This window comes from Bos indicus x Bos taurus, chromosome 22 (assembly GCF_003369695.1).
Source record: "Bos indicus x Bos taurus breed Angus x Brahman F1 hybrid chromosome 22, Bos_hybrid_MaternalHap_v2.0, whole genome shotgun sequence".
Lineage (NCBI taxonomy): Eukaryota > Metazoa > Chordata > Mammalia > Artiodactyla > Bovidae > Bos > Bos indicus x Bos taurus.
Genome location: NC_040097.1, coordinates 6384717 through 6402143, shown reverse-complemented (window position 1 = coordinate 6402143; position 17427 = coordinate 6384717). Strand labels below are relative to the sequence as shown.

The following is a 17427-nucleotide window of genomic DNA, read 5'->3' as shown; positions in this document are numbered from 1 at the left end:
TGGCCCACCGGCTAGATGCCCCAGGCAAGGAGGGATCTCAGCTCGACTCCTACAGCTAGAGCCCAGGACCCAATCGCCAGTTTCCCCAACCCTTAGGTCCCTGGCTTCTCACCTGCACAGCGAGAATGCTGTAGCTGGACAGAGCCCCTGGTGGGGGTTGCCCTCAGCCTCACATGGTCTGGCAACCCTGAGCTTCTCATGGCTTTTTAGAACTTCAGTGACCCAGGATGGAACCTAGACTCCCCTTGGATGAGTCAGAATCCCTGTTTCCTCTCTTGAAACTGGAGGGAAGTGTCCTAGCAGAAGATGGTTCCTGCTGGAGGGATAATGTTAAGACCCAGAGAGTGTGACAGGCCATCAAGGAGCTGGGAGAGGGGGCCGGAGAGTGGGGTCTTACAGAACTCAGGGCTGGACCTGCAGATTGCAACTCACACTCCACTCCCACCCCAGCTTTCAAGACCTCCAATTTCCCTCTAATGGGAAAATATTCCAGAGGTTTGAGGACTGGTGTTTATGATGGAAAAAAAATGTTGCAGGGAGCAAAGGGGGAGGGGCTCTTGGGTCTCCTGTTGTTCCAGGGACAGGCCCTGATCTTAGATCTGTAGATGATTCTCTGAGCGATAAAATCATGTCGCTTCTTTCTGAGCCCGACTTTCCTTGAGTATAAGATGAGGACAATGACACACCAGATATAAACGCAATGCATGGGGCATAAGGAACTCCCTAGTGTTGGCACTGCAGTTGGAGAGACTGAGGATTTGGGAGAAACGGTGCAACTGTATCCTATTCATTAAGGTATTTGCTGGTGGAACTGAAGTTTTGAGTGCCGACCCTGGCATCAAGATTGCCAGGTATCAATACTGTATCTCCTGCTTACTAGGTGGGCACACCCTTCACCTCTCTGAACTGCTGTCTCTTCTTCTGTTAGGTGGAAACTGTCATAAAACCTTCTCTACAAGGTTGATGCTGGGAGTAAATGGACTTTGGATGCGAAACTGGGTTTGGGTTTGGAAGCTGACTGGGCCTGTGGTGCTTGTTCTGGGAGTCCCCTGAGAAGAGCTGGGATTGTGTGTGCGTGTGTGTGCACGTGGCACCCTCAGCTTTTGAACCAACACTGGACTGTCTCTTGACCTGGGCACGTTCCTGTTCTTTGCTAATGTTCACCAGAGGTGTGCAAAGCTCAGACTCTTAGTGAGCCAGGCTCCCTTCTGCATCCCCCTGTCCCCAGGAGGGGATGATACCTACATCCTTTGTCCATATCTCCCATCACCTCCCTCTGGTTAATCCCAGACCCCAAGTCAGGCCACTGTTCGCTTTCCTTCCTTGGTGCCCCTAGAACCTGAATCTCGACCTCTTTGTCCTCCCGAGGTCTCCTCCCCCAAAAGTCTGGCCGTCTGGGCTTGTCAGCTATTCCTCATGGAGGTTTAATGACTCACGGAACACTGAACTTGCCTCCCTCAAATGGTACAGGAAGGCGTGACTCAGTGGAAGGAGAGAGACTGCCCCGGCCCTGTGCACCCTCAGGCAAACTGCCTTTCCCTTCCAGGCACTCAGTTTCCCTCTGAGTTCAAGTCCACGGAGGGCGGGGACCCAGCCATCCCGCGGAAAAAGGCCTTGTGATGTGTACTGTGTCTACATTTCCACGTGTGCATTTATTGTTATTGCTCAGTATAGTGTTGAAAAGGCAGACAAATCCCATTAGTTACAAAGAGCACAAGCCAGAGATACAGAGAAATCGAGAGTGTACAATAAGAGCACAGTCACTTCCCAGCCCCGATTGTCCCAGAGCCCCCCAGAGCCCGGGCAGCTCAGGAAGCTGGAGGCGGCACCATTTCCTTGCTTACTCTGGTATAAAATATGTGCACACAAGAGTTAGCAAAGTGTGGCGACCGACCCTCCCGAGAGGAAAGGTCGGGAGGGAGAGCACCACAGGCGTTACAAGACTTGGGGGAGCCGAGATGGGCGGTCCCAAAGCAGCCTTAAATATCTTGTTTTCATTGGAGGGGGTGATGGCTGATGCCCAGGGCTTGGGATTCCCCCTCCCCTACTTGGGCAGACAGGATCTTTATGTCAAAATCAGGAGAGCTCGCTTTGGGACTTGAGAAAGACCTGGGGATTTTCCGCTATTGTTTGATTTTGGCCTTGGCTCTGGAGGACCCAAAAACCTTCAGAGAAATGCAGCCCGTCCCATCCTCTCCCCACACCTTCTAATGGTGGGATCTTGGGGCCCCTTGGAGAGAGTCGGGGGCTGGGAGGCATGTCACAGTGTACTTATTTGACAGCCTCCTGCAAGTAGAGCAAGAACCACTAGGGGGAGTCAGGGTGGTGAGACGGTCCAGGCAAGAAACGGCTACATCCCGGAGGACCTATCACGGACCTGCTGAAAACTGTCAATAAAGAGCAAGGGGTGACCCCCTCCCCACAAAAACAGCTCAGGAAAAGGAGCCAGGAATAAACATTTCTCCATGAGGAGAATTGGCAAGTGGGGTACACGTTCTGGTAGCTCTGAGTCTGGGAGAGAACCTTCTATCTCACCTGGACTGGGGCGGATGGAGGGTCCACCCCATCACAGGCAAGGTGGGTGATTTGGGGGCCCACACTGATATTGGGTGGGGGCTCAGTGGCCTCTCCTGACAACACCCTGGCTCAGGGGACAGGTGAGATGATGGGAGGAGTATCAGGCTTCCCTCAAGAGCTAGGATGCCCTTCTTATTTCTCCTTAAAGGGCTATTTAGTGAGCCGGAGTGGACAGTGCTTACAATGGCAGCATGACATTTGCACCTGTGATGAAAGGGCCCAATATTTGGGGTGAGAGGAGGGCAGAAGGATGCAGGACTTGGCAACATTTTAAATTTACTTGGAAGAATAGACGTGAGAGAATAACCAGGAAATTTTGCTTAAAAAAAAAAAAAGCACGAAGGGTATTTGTCCCACCACATAATAAAAACATCATATAAAGTGACAATAATCAAAACTAGGTGGCTGGTCAGATGAGACACCCTGATGAGGAAACAGAGGGGAAATTCTAGAAATAGACGCAAGTCTCTCTAAGCTGCCAGCGTGTGGGAAAGGGGCGATTTCAATGTGGTAGAAGGGTGGCTGTTCAATCACTGGGCTGCCTGGGCTGAGACAGGCCCAGGATCCTCGCCCCACCGTAGTCACCGCCGTTGGTCTGTGCTCAGAAGCAGGGATCCCTCTTTCTTGTCCGCTGTCTGCTCTGGTTGGGACATGGGCACAAGGGGCCATGGGACGGGGGGTGGGGGCTGGTGGGAGCAACCCAGGCTGCTGCTGAGTTAGGAAGGAAAGTCTTCAGTTTCCTCCCTGTCCACCTCCAAAGGTGGGTGGCTCACTGAATGGGCCCCCTGCTCGTCCCTCACCTGTGGAGGGGTAGACAAATTGGTGAGCTTAGACCTCAGAACCGAGTCTGCTACCTCCTTCTGGAACCTGTCCAGAGAGCAGACAGGAATCTAAGAGGATGGTGCAGTCCCTGACCAGTTAAAAAAAAAGTATATATTACAGAGTGTATAGTCACTGTGTTCTGTTTGATGTTGTTTTTTGCCTTTTTTTTTTTTAAGACCACAGACATTTCAGAACCACACTGCAGGAGTAGGAAGAGTCAGCAATCGAAAGCATCACCATTGCATAGTATTAAATGAACAGAGATGGTGAGTTCTTTATTTACAATTATTGTCTAGATTAAAAAAATTCATAAAAACAGATGAATGGTCATAAATTATTTACCCCCTAATGGGGTGAACTGCCAAACGTACCCCATGCTGCTAGATATAGGACGCCGAGTGCAAGCTTTATGTACTACAGTGAGTTCTGACAAACCAGTCATTTCCTCTGTGTGTGGGTGCAAGTGTGAGGGTGAGGGTATGAGTGTGTATGTGTGTGTGGGCATCCATCATTCCTGACAAGAAAAGACCAGCACCGACATGGGGGCAGTCTAACTTCCATGGCTCCCTATTCTCCCTGGAGCTGAGCCCCGCTCTGGGAGACCCCTCCTGCTTCCCTTGCGTCCTGGCTGAAAATGAGCAGGAGGCCTCATGTGCAAGCCGGGCTTTCCTGGCGTCATGGAATGAGGTCATGGACACACGGTGGGAACACAGGGGGAGATGGAGAACCTCAAAAAAGGAAACTACAAAAAACAACAGAGACGAAAAAAACACACCACGTTCCAAAGCTGCCCCAGGTTCTACAGGAGCAGGTCTTTCTCGAAGGAGAGCAGTGGGCGGTGTGGGCGGTGTTGGTCTTGGAATCCAATAAACACGTCTGAGGGCTGGTCACCCCTTCAGGGGACGCAGTTCCCTCTGCTGGCTACATTCAGAGATGCTGCTTCTCGACATTCAGGAGATGCTCTTGCTCAAAAAAGGTCCTCCTTCCAGGAAGGTCTTGCTAGGTGGGATGGGCTGTCTTGGGATCCCAAACCCTCGGGTTTCTCCACAGCCGTCCAGACACATGCCCTCCCAGCTGACTACGGCTCTTTTCCCGAGTGGCTCTCAATCTTGTTTGTGGAAGAATTCTCTGGGCCTGGAGAAGGGAAGGGCCCGGGCTGACACAGAGCAACCGTGGGAAGGGTCAGTATGAAGAATGCATTTTGCAAGCGAGGCGGGAAGCGTTTTGGTTTTCCTTGAAGCATGGGACATCATCGGTCATGGTATTCAAAATGTCTTTTGCACTGTACAAGTTTATGGAAAAAGATCGTATGCTGAAAAGTCTCAAAGCAAACTTTGTATTCAATACAAAAGTTCTTTTATGAAAAAAGCTGATACCCACAAAGTGCTTAGCAGTTAAGAGGCTGACATACAATTAAATAAGCTCTTATTAAGTGGGATTACTAGTGCTGTTATTGTCTCAGGGGCGGGGGAGAAATAACCACCTTTTCTCACCTGTGATACTGCAGGGTTTCAGAATGGCTTTCTGTCTGGGAAAGCAAGACTTGCTGTTCAAAGGCTACAGTATATATTGTGACTACAGGAAGACGATTTGGTTTAAAAAAAATCACACTGAATACATCTCAATATACACATCATAAGGTTCTTTCGGATCTAAGTAGTGCAGAGCAAAAGGCTATTCTTCTTCAAAAATAAAAATAAAAGCAGCAAGCCTTAAGATCCTCATCCAATCGGCCATCAGCACATTTGCTGCAATCTATGAGGAAATAAGCCTCTAAATTACTAACTGAAAAGAAAATCAACACAACAGCATTTATAATATTGCCGCACTACCTCAGTCTCTGCACAGACAGCGCCAGAGAGAACCTCTGTCGCAAGTGCTCTCAGTAAACTCAAGTGAGTTTCATTGAGAGGAAGTCTTCACTCAGTGCTTGAGGACCCCGCGGCCCTGCGGCCGGCGGGCCATCAGTGCGTGGAGCCCACGAGGACTTCTCTCCGCCTCCCCGTGTCTACCGAGCGCGCTGATGGACCCCTCGGGATGGATACCCGCTCACACTTGACTCCTGCCTCCCACGGTAGTGACATTATCGAACGGAAATAGCAGGCAAAAGAAAATCAGAGCATGGCTATCGTAAAACATCGAGGGGTGCAATCCAGGGAGGTGTCTGCCAGGCTGAGCTGTTTTTACAGCATCTCAGCCCCCAGTGTTCTTAAACCATACAAATAGCCGAAGACGTTATCTACAGGTTTGTAAACAAATTACATTCTTCTTTTAGGACATAAATAAGTTAAAATAGAGCAATTTAAGCGGAAACAAGGCAACATGCCGGCAAAAAAATTTTATATATCCATGTATATATATTTATATATATATATATCTACCTATCTATATGGACGCATACAGTCTCAGAGAAGTATACGTTGATATAGATACAAAGAAATGGATATAACCTTGTGAGTGTCTGAAGTTCTTCGGTTCCATTGGTGCAAATTTACCAGGCGAGTTAAGCTCTGCAATTTCAAAAAGTTGTGAAATTAACCTGTACAACTGAGACCATGCTATGCAAGCATCTCAAAAACTTCACAGACCAGTGGATTGGATAAATAGTCTCAGAAAAGAGTCTGTTTTGCAGTTCCCGCCTAAGAAAAGAAACAAAACAAAACAAAACAAAACCCCTCCCCAACCCCCCAAAAACCAAACCAGGGGAGGACCGGAAGTATGCAGTACATTCATGCAGGGATGTGGCTGGCGCTGGGCAGGGGGCATGGTTGGTCCATGTCAGGCGGGAGCCAGGAAGGGCTAGTTCTGGGAAAACCCCCGCTCACTCCCTTAAGCCCCGCTCCCCACGAGATCCCGCCCTCGCCTCAAGGTGAAAAAGAGTTCAAACAGCATCGCAGCCAGAAAAAAAAAGGGTCTGCTGGGTGGAATCGGTGTTCTCGCCAGTATTTTTTTGTTGGTTTTTGTTTTTTTTTCCTGCTGTTGCTCGCTGCTGCTTGGGTCAGTCAGGTGCCTGGATGGGTGGCTGCCCGGGTAGGGGGTGGGTGTGGTGTGGCGGCGGGGTTGGGGGGGGGGGTTCCTCAGCTAAAGCGACGTCTCCAGGCTGTGGATGGGGCTCCCTGGACTTGAAGAGGTAGCTGATTTGCTTGTGTCGGTCGTCAGGTTGATCCCGCTGTCGATGGCGCTGTTGTTTTTGTTGAGCGACGAGGGCGGGCTCGAGTTCTGCTTGAGCGCGGCATCTTCTTCCAGGTCGGTGTCGTCGATGAGGGGGATGTGGGGCTGCGAATCTTCGATCCGGAACTCAGGATGAGCCATGAAGTTATGGATGGAGGTTCGAGACTCAGGCTTTTCTAGACCTTCATAGAGAGAGCTACGAAACGCCTTCACGACGCGGATCTGCAAGGGAAGGGCGGGGGTGAGGCGCACCACCGGGCGGGCGGTGGTCAAGCTCTGGGGGTCGGGGGTGGGCTCAGGGGAGTGGGGTGGGGAGGAAGAGGGGGCGGGGCACAGCGGGCGGCTGGAATCCACGGGACGGAGCCGGAAGAATGGAGGAGGGAGGGGGCTCAGGTTATGTGCATCCGAGAGGTCTTTTTTGTTTGTTTGATTTTAATTGATCGGTTTGGGGACAGACTACAGTATTAGCACAGAAGGAAGGAAGCCCCGCCGTAGAGACGATGGGGAACAGTGGTTAGAGGAAGCTTAGTCCACTCCAGTGGGCACCCAGACCTAGTGAGAGACTGAGCCTTGTTAACTGGAAAGCAGAGCTTCGACCATGCAGAAGGGTAGCGGGGCCAGGTGGGAATCAAGGAGGAAGAAGGAGAGGCTATTTGTTAAAAAAAAAAAAAAAAAAAGAAGAAGAATTCATCTTAGAAAAACCACACACCGTTAAGGAACCACACGACATGGAACAGATAACGCGTCACACACACAAAAGGAACAGAGAGGAGAGATGGCTGGGTGAGCCGGGATGAGAGGGGGGACACATGAGGGCCAAACAGAGAAGGGGACATCGAACCAAAGCAGCAAAGCAAACCGAAGCCAACTCAGGGCTTTCTGGGGTGCAGCAGAGGCAGCCAGAAAGCGCGGAGGAGCCGGCGGCCGATGACATTCGGGGCTCGGGAGCATGCTGCGGTGGGGGGACGGGAACCACACGGCACACACAGACGGACACACGGCTACACTTGGAAGCCTGCACAATGTGAACGGAGGTCGTTTGTACCCAACGCTTCTTTCCTTCATGCATTTGGGAGGTAAACACTCGAGTATAGACTCAAAGCTCTGGCCAGTCATTGGAGTTGGCTTTGGGGTCCCTGATTTCCTGGTTTTTTTTTTTTTTTTCCCCTCTTTCTTTATTTGTGCTTTGAAAACACAAAACCCCAAAATGAGGCCAGAATCAGAGGGGCCGACTCAGCCCCTGGGTAGGATGCTAAGAGGGTTCGGAACTAAGCCACAGAACAGCCAAGATCTTTTATTGTCTGGGTCTCAGTTGGAAGCTGGGTTCCCTGCTGAACGGAAGGAGGCCGGACACGGAGGCGTCCGGACCAGCAGACAGAACAGTGGACACGGAGTCAGGAAGGCCCGAGTCTGCGTCTCGGCTCTCCCACTTCTGGCGCCTTGACTGCAGGCGACCCACGCCACCAGGCTGGCCGCCCCGTCCCGCCTCACAGAGGGCACAGGAACGGAACCCTCGCTTTGAAGAGAGGGTCCCGTCCCTGAACTCCTGGGAGGGGAGCCCTGCCTGCCATAGTGAGGGGCCAAGGGACAAAAGCGCCTCCTCCTCTCTTCCCAGCCCCCACTCAGAGCAGAGCCAGCAGGCGGAGGGAAAAACAGGCATCGATGATGCCTCGGGGGAGCAGACCCTCAGCAGAGGAGGTAGGGGTGCTGACCCGGAGAGCTCGGCCTTCCTGCCCCACATCACAGGCCTGGGGGTGGGGGGCAGAGGACCGGACAGGGTGGGTGTGGGAAGGCCCTCGCAATCCCGGGATTTGTGGCACTAAACCCAGGTTGGTGGGGTGCGTGGCGGGAAAGCCCTGTCCATGGAAGTGATTTTTCATGATGACTGTGGCTGATGGTTTTAAGTGTCACAGCTCAGGGTTTACTCGACTATTGCAGAGAGGAGTCTTTGCAAAGCACATCATAAGCTCCTCTGCCTTCTAATTTAGAGAACACAGAGAATTTAAGTTTGTCAGTGAGCCCTCTTGGTATTATGTAAGACTCCAAAGTTTTGATTTTTTTTTTTAAATTTTTCTCCTCTGCTGCCAGCCATCACTTACTAGTTCTGACTCTTCCTCATCTTCTCAAAACCACCTCTGTCTCTGGTCCTTCTTATGTGCTGTTGGGCTGGGGATTCTGGGGAAATCTGCCTGGTGGGATCCTGCTTTCAATAAGGCGTTGGGTGCTAAGCAAGAGCCAGACACCATGTGCTAGCACTGGCCCTCCGTGATGGCCATGTGGCTGTTCAGAGACGTCCTTCTCCCTGGACACCCTATCTGTGGCCTGTAGAGATTATGCAGTATTCTGACCTCCTGATAACTGGGCCATTACTCCCTTGGTTAAGTGAAAACAACAAAAAAGATGTTGTAGGCCTCAGTCTTCCCAACTGTAAAAGGGGGACACTAATGACCACTGTAGCTGCTCAGCCCCGTGCCCAGAGTGTTCGGAGGCTGAGCTGCAATGAGACGGCAGCCGGGGAGCGCCTGGTGGAGGAGGGGGGATGGTGGCAGGACCCTGTCGTGTGACTGACAACGCGGAGGGGACGACACACAATGAGATGCAGGCCCCTCGCCCTCCCCCTGGAATGGAGACGACAGAAAGAATGGACTGCTCTGGACAAAGACTGTGGGGACAAGACTTTCCGGGACACCCCGCCACGGCCGTTTCAAGTCTCCACTGCGGATCTCTCGCGGCTGAAATGGAAAACAGTATGGGAAGAAAAAAAGCTCTTCCGTCTCCCCTTCCCTGCCTGCCCTGGGGATGGGCCTGTGCTGGCGTGAGCCGCCCTGGGACGTGGGGTGAGGGGGGAAGAGAGGAAGGGTCTGGGGTCTTCAGGTGTTTTGGTTTCATCAGCACACGGGGCGGGGAGGCGGGGTGCTCTAAGGGGGATGCACAGGTCCCGGTCTGGGGTGGGTTGGACATACTCGAATGTTTACCCGGCTTCAAGGAAGCCAAGAGTCTGGGGTTGATTCACATTCATTTCAGGCTCAAGGTTAAAGACTCACAACCTCTTTTAATTTCACTCTCTCTTGCTGAACTCTGTGTCCAGGGTTCTCTAGCCCTCTAGGGAAACAAACACATGGAATATTCAGACAGCGGAGAGGTCTGGGCTCCCCCCCACCACCAACCAGAAGCAAGCCATTTCCTCGCCAACCCAAGTTGCACTAAATTAGTTACCAGGATACTAATGAGAGCTCTGGCTTCCTTTCCTTCCCTTCTCCATATCCCGCCTAAGAGACACAGACTCCTCATCCTAGTGGTCCTCTGAACCTGGAATCTGCAGGGGGCTGGGAGGGGGCATGCCCTCTCTAGACTGGGAAGGCATGGGGAAAGTGGCCCGTCTGGGGTTAGGAGTCTGATGCTCTGGGCCTGGTTGGTTTGAAGGAACAGGAACTTCACTCATGAACATGGAGCATGCTACGAACTTGCTGAATATGAAGACGGCCTGAGATGGGTTAGGAATTTGTGGGAGTAAGAGAGAGAGGAGCCGTGGAGGTTGGCCTCAGATCCTAGAGCTGAACGCTAACTCTGTTCCTGATCGCTGATGGGAGGACACCCCCACCCCAGTCGCTGCCAGGCTGATGGAAATCTCAAGAGGAGGAATGGCTTCCCTGGCTCCCTGGCCCCCAGAGCACTGGCTGCTTTTCACTGGATGTGGCTGTGGGCGTGGGCACTGGTTCCACAGTGGAAACTCAACCTCTGTGGGCTTGTCTGGCAAGTGGTGTGGGTGGTGGGGAAAACGCGGGACTCTGGAGTCAGATCTCTTGTCACTTACGTGCTGTGTGATCTTGGCCAAGTCAGGCCACTTCTCTGAGCCTCAGAGACTTGCTCACTTAAATGGAGGTATTGGCAGATCCTCCATCTTTGCATTTCAGTTGTGAGGTACATGTGGAGTGGAGGATGTGGGCAAGTGCTTTGGAAAATGGTGGGTTAGGCTCAAGTATCAGGGGCGTGCCATTAAGTTTCTAGGAGAAAAACTCGCTTTTGAGTGAATCGGAAGAGGAAAGCGAGGTCGTGGGCCAGAGTCTCCTTCTGATCATTTGAATGTCAGTCTGACCACACTCTCCGGTCACCGCAGGGCATCTGTCTGCTGGGGCCCCTCTGTCTCACAGTGGTGCTGGGGGAGGGACATGGGACTTGCTGGGGGTGTTCCAGAAGTCAGCTTCACAGACACAGCCCTTCCCTAGGTCTCTGTGGTCACTTCTGATAGCCCAGGGGACCGTGGTTGGACTCCTTCCAAGATTGGATGGTGTCACCGACTCAATGGACATGAGTCTGAGCAAAATCCGGGAGGTGGTGAAGGACAGGAAAGCCTGGGGTGCTGCAGTCCGTGGGGTCGCAAAGAGTCGGACACGACTGAGCGACTGAACAGCAACAAAGGTACAGAAAGCCCAGGTGTTCTTTGCCTCAGCAGGCAGCCCTCCTTTACCCAGAGTCCTGGGAGGGAGATCCTGCTCGGCGGAGGCAGGGGCAGCCCATGTCTCCATCCACCCCATGTGGGGCCCTGCTTCCTGGCCACCTGCTTCACAACCTGTGCCAAGAAAGCCTCTGGGCTTCTGGAGGGAACTGCCTGGTACCCAGAGGGCTCCTGGAGTCCCTGGAGACCAGAGGCGGCGACATGGCTATAGAAACTATTCAAGCAAAGGAGAAACTAAGGGGTATATGTTTAGAGTTCACGTCATGACTACGTTGACCCAAATCTGTGTGTTGAGACCACAAAGGCTTTGATCCCTTTTGGAACAAGTACCCTCGTGCAGGGGGATGCTCAGGCTCTTTTTGGAGACCTGATGCCCAAGAAAAGGTCCTAGTAGGACCCAGAGTCACAGGCTGGATTCTGCAATCACAGGTAGGAATGCAAGATCCCTAAGGAGGCGTGATGCCTGGAGAGATGCAGGATGGTGCTTGGGCAAGGGAGTCATGCTTAAGAAGCCCCTTTAGGGTCCTCTGAGAAAATGACGGGTCATGGGCAAGACCTGTAGGCTCCTTCTCAAATGCTGTTCCAAAGCTGGGTCACCTCATGGGATAAAGGGATCAACTTGGCCTGAAAGGAAGCTGCCTTAGAGAAAGGGAGCGAAAGGCAGGTGGAGATGGGCATTTCTCTGAAGGAAGAGTGTTGAGAACCAATTGGCCCAGGACTAGCCTTACTGAGTGGTTTTATAAAGAACAGAAGAAAGGACTCGAGACGACTGCGCTCTTTCCTCGAGACCGTGAGAGCTAAGATGTGAGGTCGAACAAGGGAGAGGCTGCGGGGTGGCCAGGAGCGCAGTGAGCTCTGTGCTGGCCAGGACGAGTGGGGCCCCACGCTTCAAGAAAGAGACCGAGCCAGGGAGGACAAAGGACTGGACCTGGAGATGACCTCCTGGGAGTCAGACCAGCTGGAGGGATGCAGGAGGGATGTGGGAACGGAGAGAAAGGGACTCTTCCCCACTGGCTGTCCAGCCCCGAGCACTTCTGGTCTCCATGCTTGGAGGTAGGAGGCACCGCTGAGCAAGGCCACGGCTTAGCTGATGTGGGAGTAAGGCCGATGGGTGCGGGCCTCCTGCTGAGGAGGGGCCTCTCTGGTGTGAAGGGAGAAGAGGGTGGGATCAAAGTGCCTCCTGCCCAGAGAGAGCCTGGCACTGACTTCCGGTGACAAGGCCTCCTGGAAACGAGGCTCAGGCACCATCTGCTCAAACGGCCCCACTTCACCTTGGCTCCTCTGGTTTCCCCATCGCTGTGTTTTCATGCTGATGAACCAGTACAGGGTTTTGCCACGTTTCTGCATGCCTCCTGTCATCTCACATACCTGGTGGGACTGTACCCACGGAAGGGTTCATGGGACGCACCACCAACAGCGCCCTGTGACTTGTGCCTCCTGCCTGAGGGCTCGGGCAGCATCGTGCCCACCCAGCACATGGTCCTTTCTTGCCTGGTGGCAGAGGATGTGTGTTTGGGTCTTCTGTGCTTAGAAGAGGACAGAGGTCCCTTATAAACTACAAGAGATGAGGCCTGGAGTCTCATGAAAGAAGCCCGAGGGCTGGGAGTGAGCACACAGCTGGGAGAGAGGGGACCAGACTACAGCTCCCCCATTGTTTGGGAGGGGCTGACTAGAGACCAGGGAAGGGAGGCAGGTGGTAAACAGAATCTTCTCATGCCCTCTGGGGCCCGAGGCCATTAGGGGGTTCAGAAAGATCTAGACAAGGCCAGAGATGAGTGACCTTGGGCGGAAGCCACGGTATAAGGAGATGAGCTCGTGGGAGGAGTTCAGAGTCCTAGGCTGCCCCTTTGATGAGGAAGGAGGAAGCTGAGGCTTGGACCAGGTCCACAAGCCTGCCGGCAGCCAGCCCAGATAAGACCCCGCCGGGTCAAGGGGAATGGGGTCAGGAGCCTTGACCCTTCCAGGGAGGGCTCAGGCCTTCACTGTGCTCCAAGCCCTGCTGCAGGGAGAAGAGTATACGAGGCAGCCGGGGCTGTCAGAGGCACAGGGCAGAGGATGGAGGGTCTGCACGACGGGGCACAGGGCCTCGGGCTGCGATCCCCGTGGGGGCCTGGGTCCCCTGACCGACTGTGATCTCTAACCTCCAGTGCGCCCTCTGGGTGGGTCTCGCTGTGGACGACCGTGACCCCGAGAGCCTTTTCTCCCTTGACCCACAGTGACCCTCGGCCTGACTTTGACTGCAAGATTGTGATCTGCTGGCCAACTCTGACCCTCGTAAGCCAGGCTTTTCCTGACCCTACACTGATTGGGATACCTCATACCCCTTAGCTGACTGCATCCCCACTTGGCCTCCGTGACCCTGTGGGGGACTGTGACCATTCGATCACTGAAACCTCCCTGAGTGACGGTGCTCCTTTGACTGACCCAGACTTTCTGACCACTCATGACCCTCCCGACCCCACAACGGCCTGGTCCATAACCCCTAACTCTGACTCCAGACGCCTCTGACCCACCAAGGGACTGCCACCCCGTGCCTGGCTGTGGTCGGCTGATCATCTGGGACCCTCCTCCTCAATGGCCGGGGCCCCTCAGCTCCCTGGGCCTAACCATGAGCGGCTGGCTGCCCCCCAGCCCCTGCCCGCCTGCCCCCCGCGGCGCTGGCAGTGGCGGCTCCCGAGGCGGTAAGGGGGTCACACTCACGCCCAGCTGCAGCAGGAGGAAGGCTGGTCGGAGAGGAAAGAGCATTGGACAACGACACGCGACTAGGGCTAGAGAGATTGGCTACGTCCTGGCTCTGGCTGGTGACGGAGGATTGTCTCCGCAGGGCCCCCTGAAAGGAGGCTCCGCTCTTGAAAGTATTGACTACTTCAATCTGCAACGGAGGAGAGAATGAGACAAGTTGCAAAGAGAACGGACACGACAGCTTCACGACTGACAGGCGCCACGCCACGAGGACAGCCGCAGCCACGGCAAGACGACACGCCACTTACACCAAGACGACAATACCAGACACGTCCAAGGCTCTGAGAGACGTCTGCTCAGTCGGGCACCTGGGCTTCCGGGGCCCGGGGACAGCGGGGAGACCCAGGGCCCGGCAGCAGCACCGATCTAGTGGCCTGGGGGCCGGTGGGCTGGGGGATGTTAAACGTGGGGTTTGCAGGCAGAGGGGGTGCTCAGCCCCTGGGACCAGGCGTGGAGCCGGAGTGGTGAGGAGGGGACTCCGGGGAGGACCGACATTGGCCCAGATACCTGCTCTGTCATGTACGAGCTAGGTGCCCTTGGACAGGTCACTGCCCGGAGGCAGTTTCTTGTCCTTCAGAAGGGGCAGTGCCACCAACCTACCTGGCAGGGCTAAGCTGTGAGGGACAAAGCACTGACCCACTTAGTGGTCCGAAAGAGTCAGGCTGGACGGGACTCGTGCCTGCTCAAGAAACTACAGTCCTTGGAATCCTCCTGAAGGGCTTGGCGGCCGGGCTGGGTGTCAGCAGGTGGGTGTCTCAGGGCTCTGTGTGGCAGCTGCCAGCCCTCGAGGGCAGTGGGGGGTGGGGAGGTGGCCAGGGGCCACCGGGAGGGCTAGTTCCAGCGCCCACAATGCTGGCCGTCAGGAGGCTCTGGGTCTGCAAGCTGCTCCCTGCACCCAGCGCTCACAAAGGGCTGTCTCCCAAGCGTCAGTTACCCCTAAAGCTAGGTGGGGGGCTGGAAAGGCCCAGGAGATGTTTGGGACAGCGCCCTGTGCAGGGTGAGGCAGCCCAGGTGATCTGTTTGTGTTGCGAATGGGTGGAAATGCAGTGGTCTGCCACGTGGGGCTGCGCACCCAAGGTTGGGGGCCCCTGACGTGCTTCCCAGAGGGTGTGGGGTGGGATGGGGCGCCATGACCTTCCCAGGCCGGCTGGGCAGGAGACTGCCCCACTCTTGGTCTCTGGGTCTTTTTGTTCTTCACCACACAGGGCTGTGAAAGCACCCTGGGAACTGTAACGCTGACCCAGGGAGAGGGATGCTGTGAGTGTGGGGGCCCCACCTTCTTGGTGTGTGTCGCCTGGTGGCAGGCTCTGTTCTGTGGGGAAGAAATCTGCTCTTGGCTGAACACACATCCTGCACCGGTGCTCTACGTCTGTGTCCTTGCAGTGTGTGTTTTAAAACCGAACTTTGTTCCCCAAAACTGACTCAACGCCCCAGTGGGGGCTGGGGGAGTGCCTGAAGCACCCGCCCCACCCCCCCACCCCCAGGAGGAAGCTGTGTGCAGAAGAGCCTCAGGGCTGACCCCCTGGCTGGGAGAATCTGGGGCCCACTCTGGCCTCAAGCCGCCATCGTGGCCTCCTGGTAGCCACCCGGCAGCCCTGATCCACCGCCCCCCAACAGCCCTGAAGGGAGCCCCCCCCTCCTCGGCCCTCAGAGCCACCCCTCCCCACAAAGTCCACTGTGGGCGTGACCCTGGTGTGACCCCCCTCGCCCAGTGGACGGGGAGGTGGGACATTCCCTGGCACAGCCAGGGAGAGAGCACGCGGGGAGCGTCGGTGCGCCCGAGGCTGATCAGAGGGTGGGCTCTAGGCCCGCCCCTCATCTCCGTCACCGCCCACCCGGCCCCCGGGAGCTGCCAGTACCTGCGTCTGGATCCGGTTCAGACCTCGGAACCACAGGATCTGGCCCCGCCGCAGCTCGCGCTCGGCGTGGTCTATCTCCTCCACGTCCTCGTTGAGCTCCTCCTCGGGGATCTCCTCCTTCTGCGTGAGCCTGCCCGCCTCCTTGAGGAACTTGAGCCTGCTGGTCGGGATGGTGGCGATGACCTGCGGAGGGGCCCAGCCATTAGCGTCAGCATCCGTGGAGGGGTCGGCTCCTGTCACTCACTCACCTAGTTACCGTCAACTCACCTCCCCTCTTCCCCAACCCAATCTTTAGATTTCTTTCTAATTCCCTCGCTTATCCAGAGTCAGCAGGACATGGTGGGAAATCTTGGGAGTTGGACATACACGTGACTTTGACTACCCCAGACTTCACTGGTCACGTGACCTTGGGCAAGTCATGTAACCTCTCTGAGCTCTAGCTTTCCCTTCTGGAAAGCTTGGGGGCCAGTTCTCAGAGTTGGACATGGTGTGTCTAAGTCACTGGCTTAATTCTTCCTGAGGTCCCTGGGGTGCCCAACCCTGGGCAACAGGGGCTTGGAGCTTAGGTGCCTGGGGGCAGTCAATGCTGGGAGACTCTTGGAATGTCTGCCCTCCTGGAAGGGAAGGCAATAGGGGAAGGGGCTATGTCTTCCTTCTTACTCTTCCTCCAAACGGCTTGTCCGTAGGGCTGAGGCCTGAGTGCAGGCCCCATGGGGTAACTGAGGTGGCTGGGGTCAGAGGCCGCTTACATCTTCTCTAGGGACAGATAGGGGCTGGCCTGGACACTCTCAGGGGTTCCCTGGGAGTCTGAGGTGGCATCGTCCTTAGGGGTCAGGAACCATCTTGTCCAGATGCCAAGGGCTCCCTGAGGGAGCAGGCCCCCATGAGACAAAGATGTCCAGGCTCAAGGGTGCCCGGGGAATGGGCTTGCTAAGTCAAATCTAGTTTATCAACTCTCCAAAGACACTCTGAAGTTTAAAGAAGGTTATTTTGAGTGAAACTAAAGTTCCTTCTTGACCTTCTAGTTAATTTCTGTCACTGGAGTTTCCCACTTTAGCCTGGAAACAGCTTGAAGGCAAGACCAATGTCTTAGGTCTGCCAAGGCCCTCTGCCTAGATCCAGCTCCAGACACCATGTCCTCTGAGCTGCGAGCTGTGAGCTCGAGATGGTGCACGTGTGTGTGTGCGTGTGGCTTGGTGGGGGGACGTTCTGGAGAGGAGCCAGCCCAGGGTTCCCCAGAGCCTCGGAGGGTCACGGATGGCTGCAGACAGCACCACGATGCAGCGGAGGTCACCCCTCTTACATTCCCTCGGAGCTCTCTGCAGGACCTTCTGCTGGGTGCCACAACCCCTGTGACACCCTTTACAGCTGGCCGCCTCGGGCTCTGAGCCTTGGCTGGTCATGACATCTAGTTAGAGTTTAATAACATTGATCATGTTACTTTTTTTTTTATCAGTTTCTGTTTATGGCAAATAATACTTATTTTCCTATCAGTAATGTAAGTTGCCTTTTGAAATAAATTTCAGTTAAAAAACCAGACAGGATTAAAAGAAAATATCAAACAACAGGATCAGTGGTGTATGTGTGCACGCGTGTGTGCTCAGCCGCTTCAGTCGTGTGTGACTCTTTGAGACCCCATGGACTGTATGTGGCCCACTGGCCTGGTTTCTCTGTCCATGGGATTCTCCAGGCAAGAATACTAGAATGGGCTGCCATGCCCTTCTCCAAGAGACCTTCCCGACCCAGGGACTGCACCCTCGACTCTGGCATCTATCTGCATCAGCAGGTGTGTTCTTTGCC

General features: G+C 54.6%; 1 protein-coding gene and 1 long non-coding RNA gene across 20 annotated transcripts in view; one reads left to right on the top strand and one right to left on the bottom strand.

Moving 5' to 3' along the window:
• Positions 1 to 1633: 1633 nt before the first annotated feature.
• Positions 1634 to 17427, bottom strand: part of ATP2B2 (ATPase plasma membrane Ca2+ transporting 2) — a 380950-nt gene continuing 365156 nt past the window's right edge. For 13 of the 19 annotated variants that reach the window (XM_027522829.1, XM_027522815.1, XM_027522822.1 and 10 more), the window contains 2 exons: positions 15628 to 15810; positions 1634 to 6792 (listed from right to left, as the gene is read on the bottom strand). In XM_027522829.1, the coding sequence (XP_027378630.1) occupies positions 6481 to 6792; positions 15628 to 15810 (495 nt within the window). In that variant the 3' untranslated portion in view covers positions 1634 to 6480. Of the gene's footprint in view, positions 6793 to 9617; positions 9673 to 13722; positions 13899 to 15627; positions 15811 to 17427 lie in introns of all 19 variants that reach the window. The other 6 variants (XM_027522826.1, XM_027522831.1, XM_027522832.1 and 3 more) reach the window with 4 other exon arrangements.
• Positions 6851 to 9793, top strand: LOC113880544. The gene is made up of 2 exons (XR_003507761.1): positions 6851 to 9317; positions 9659 to 9793. It is a non-coding gene; the product is annotated as an uncharacterized LOC113880544 (long non-coding RNA).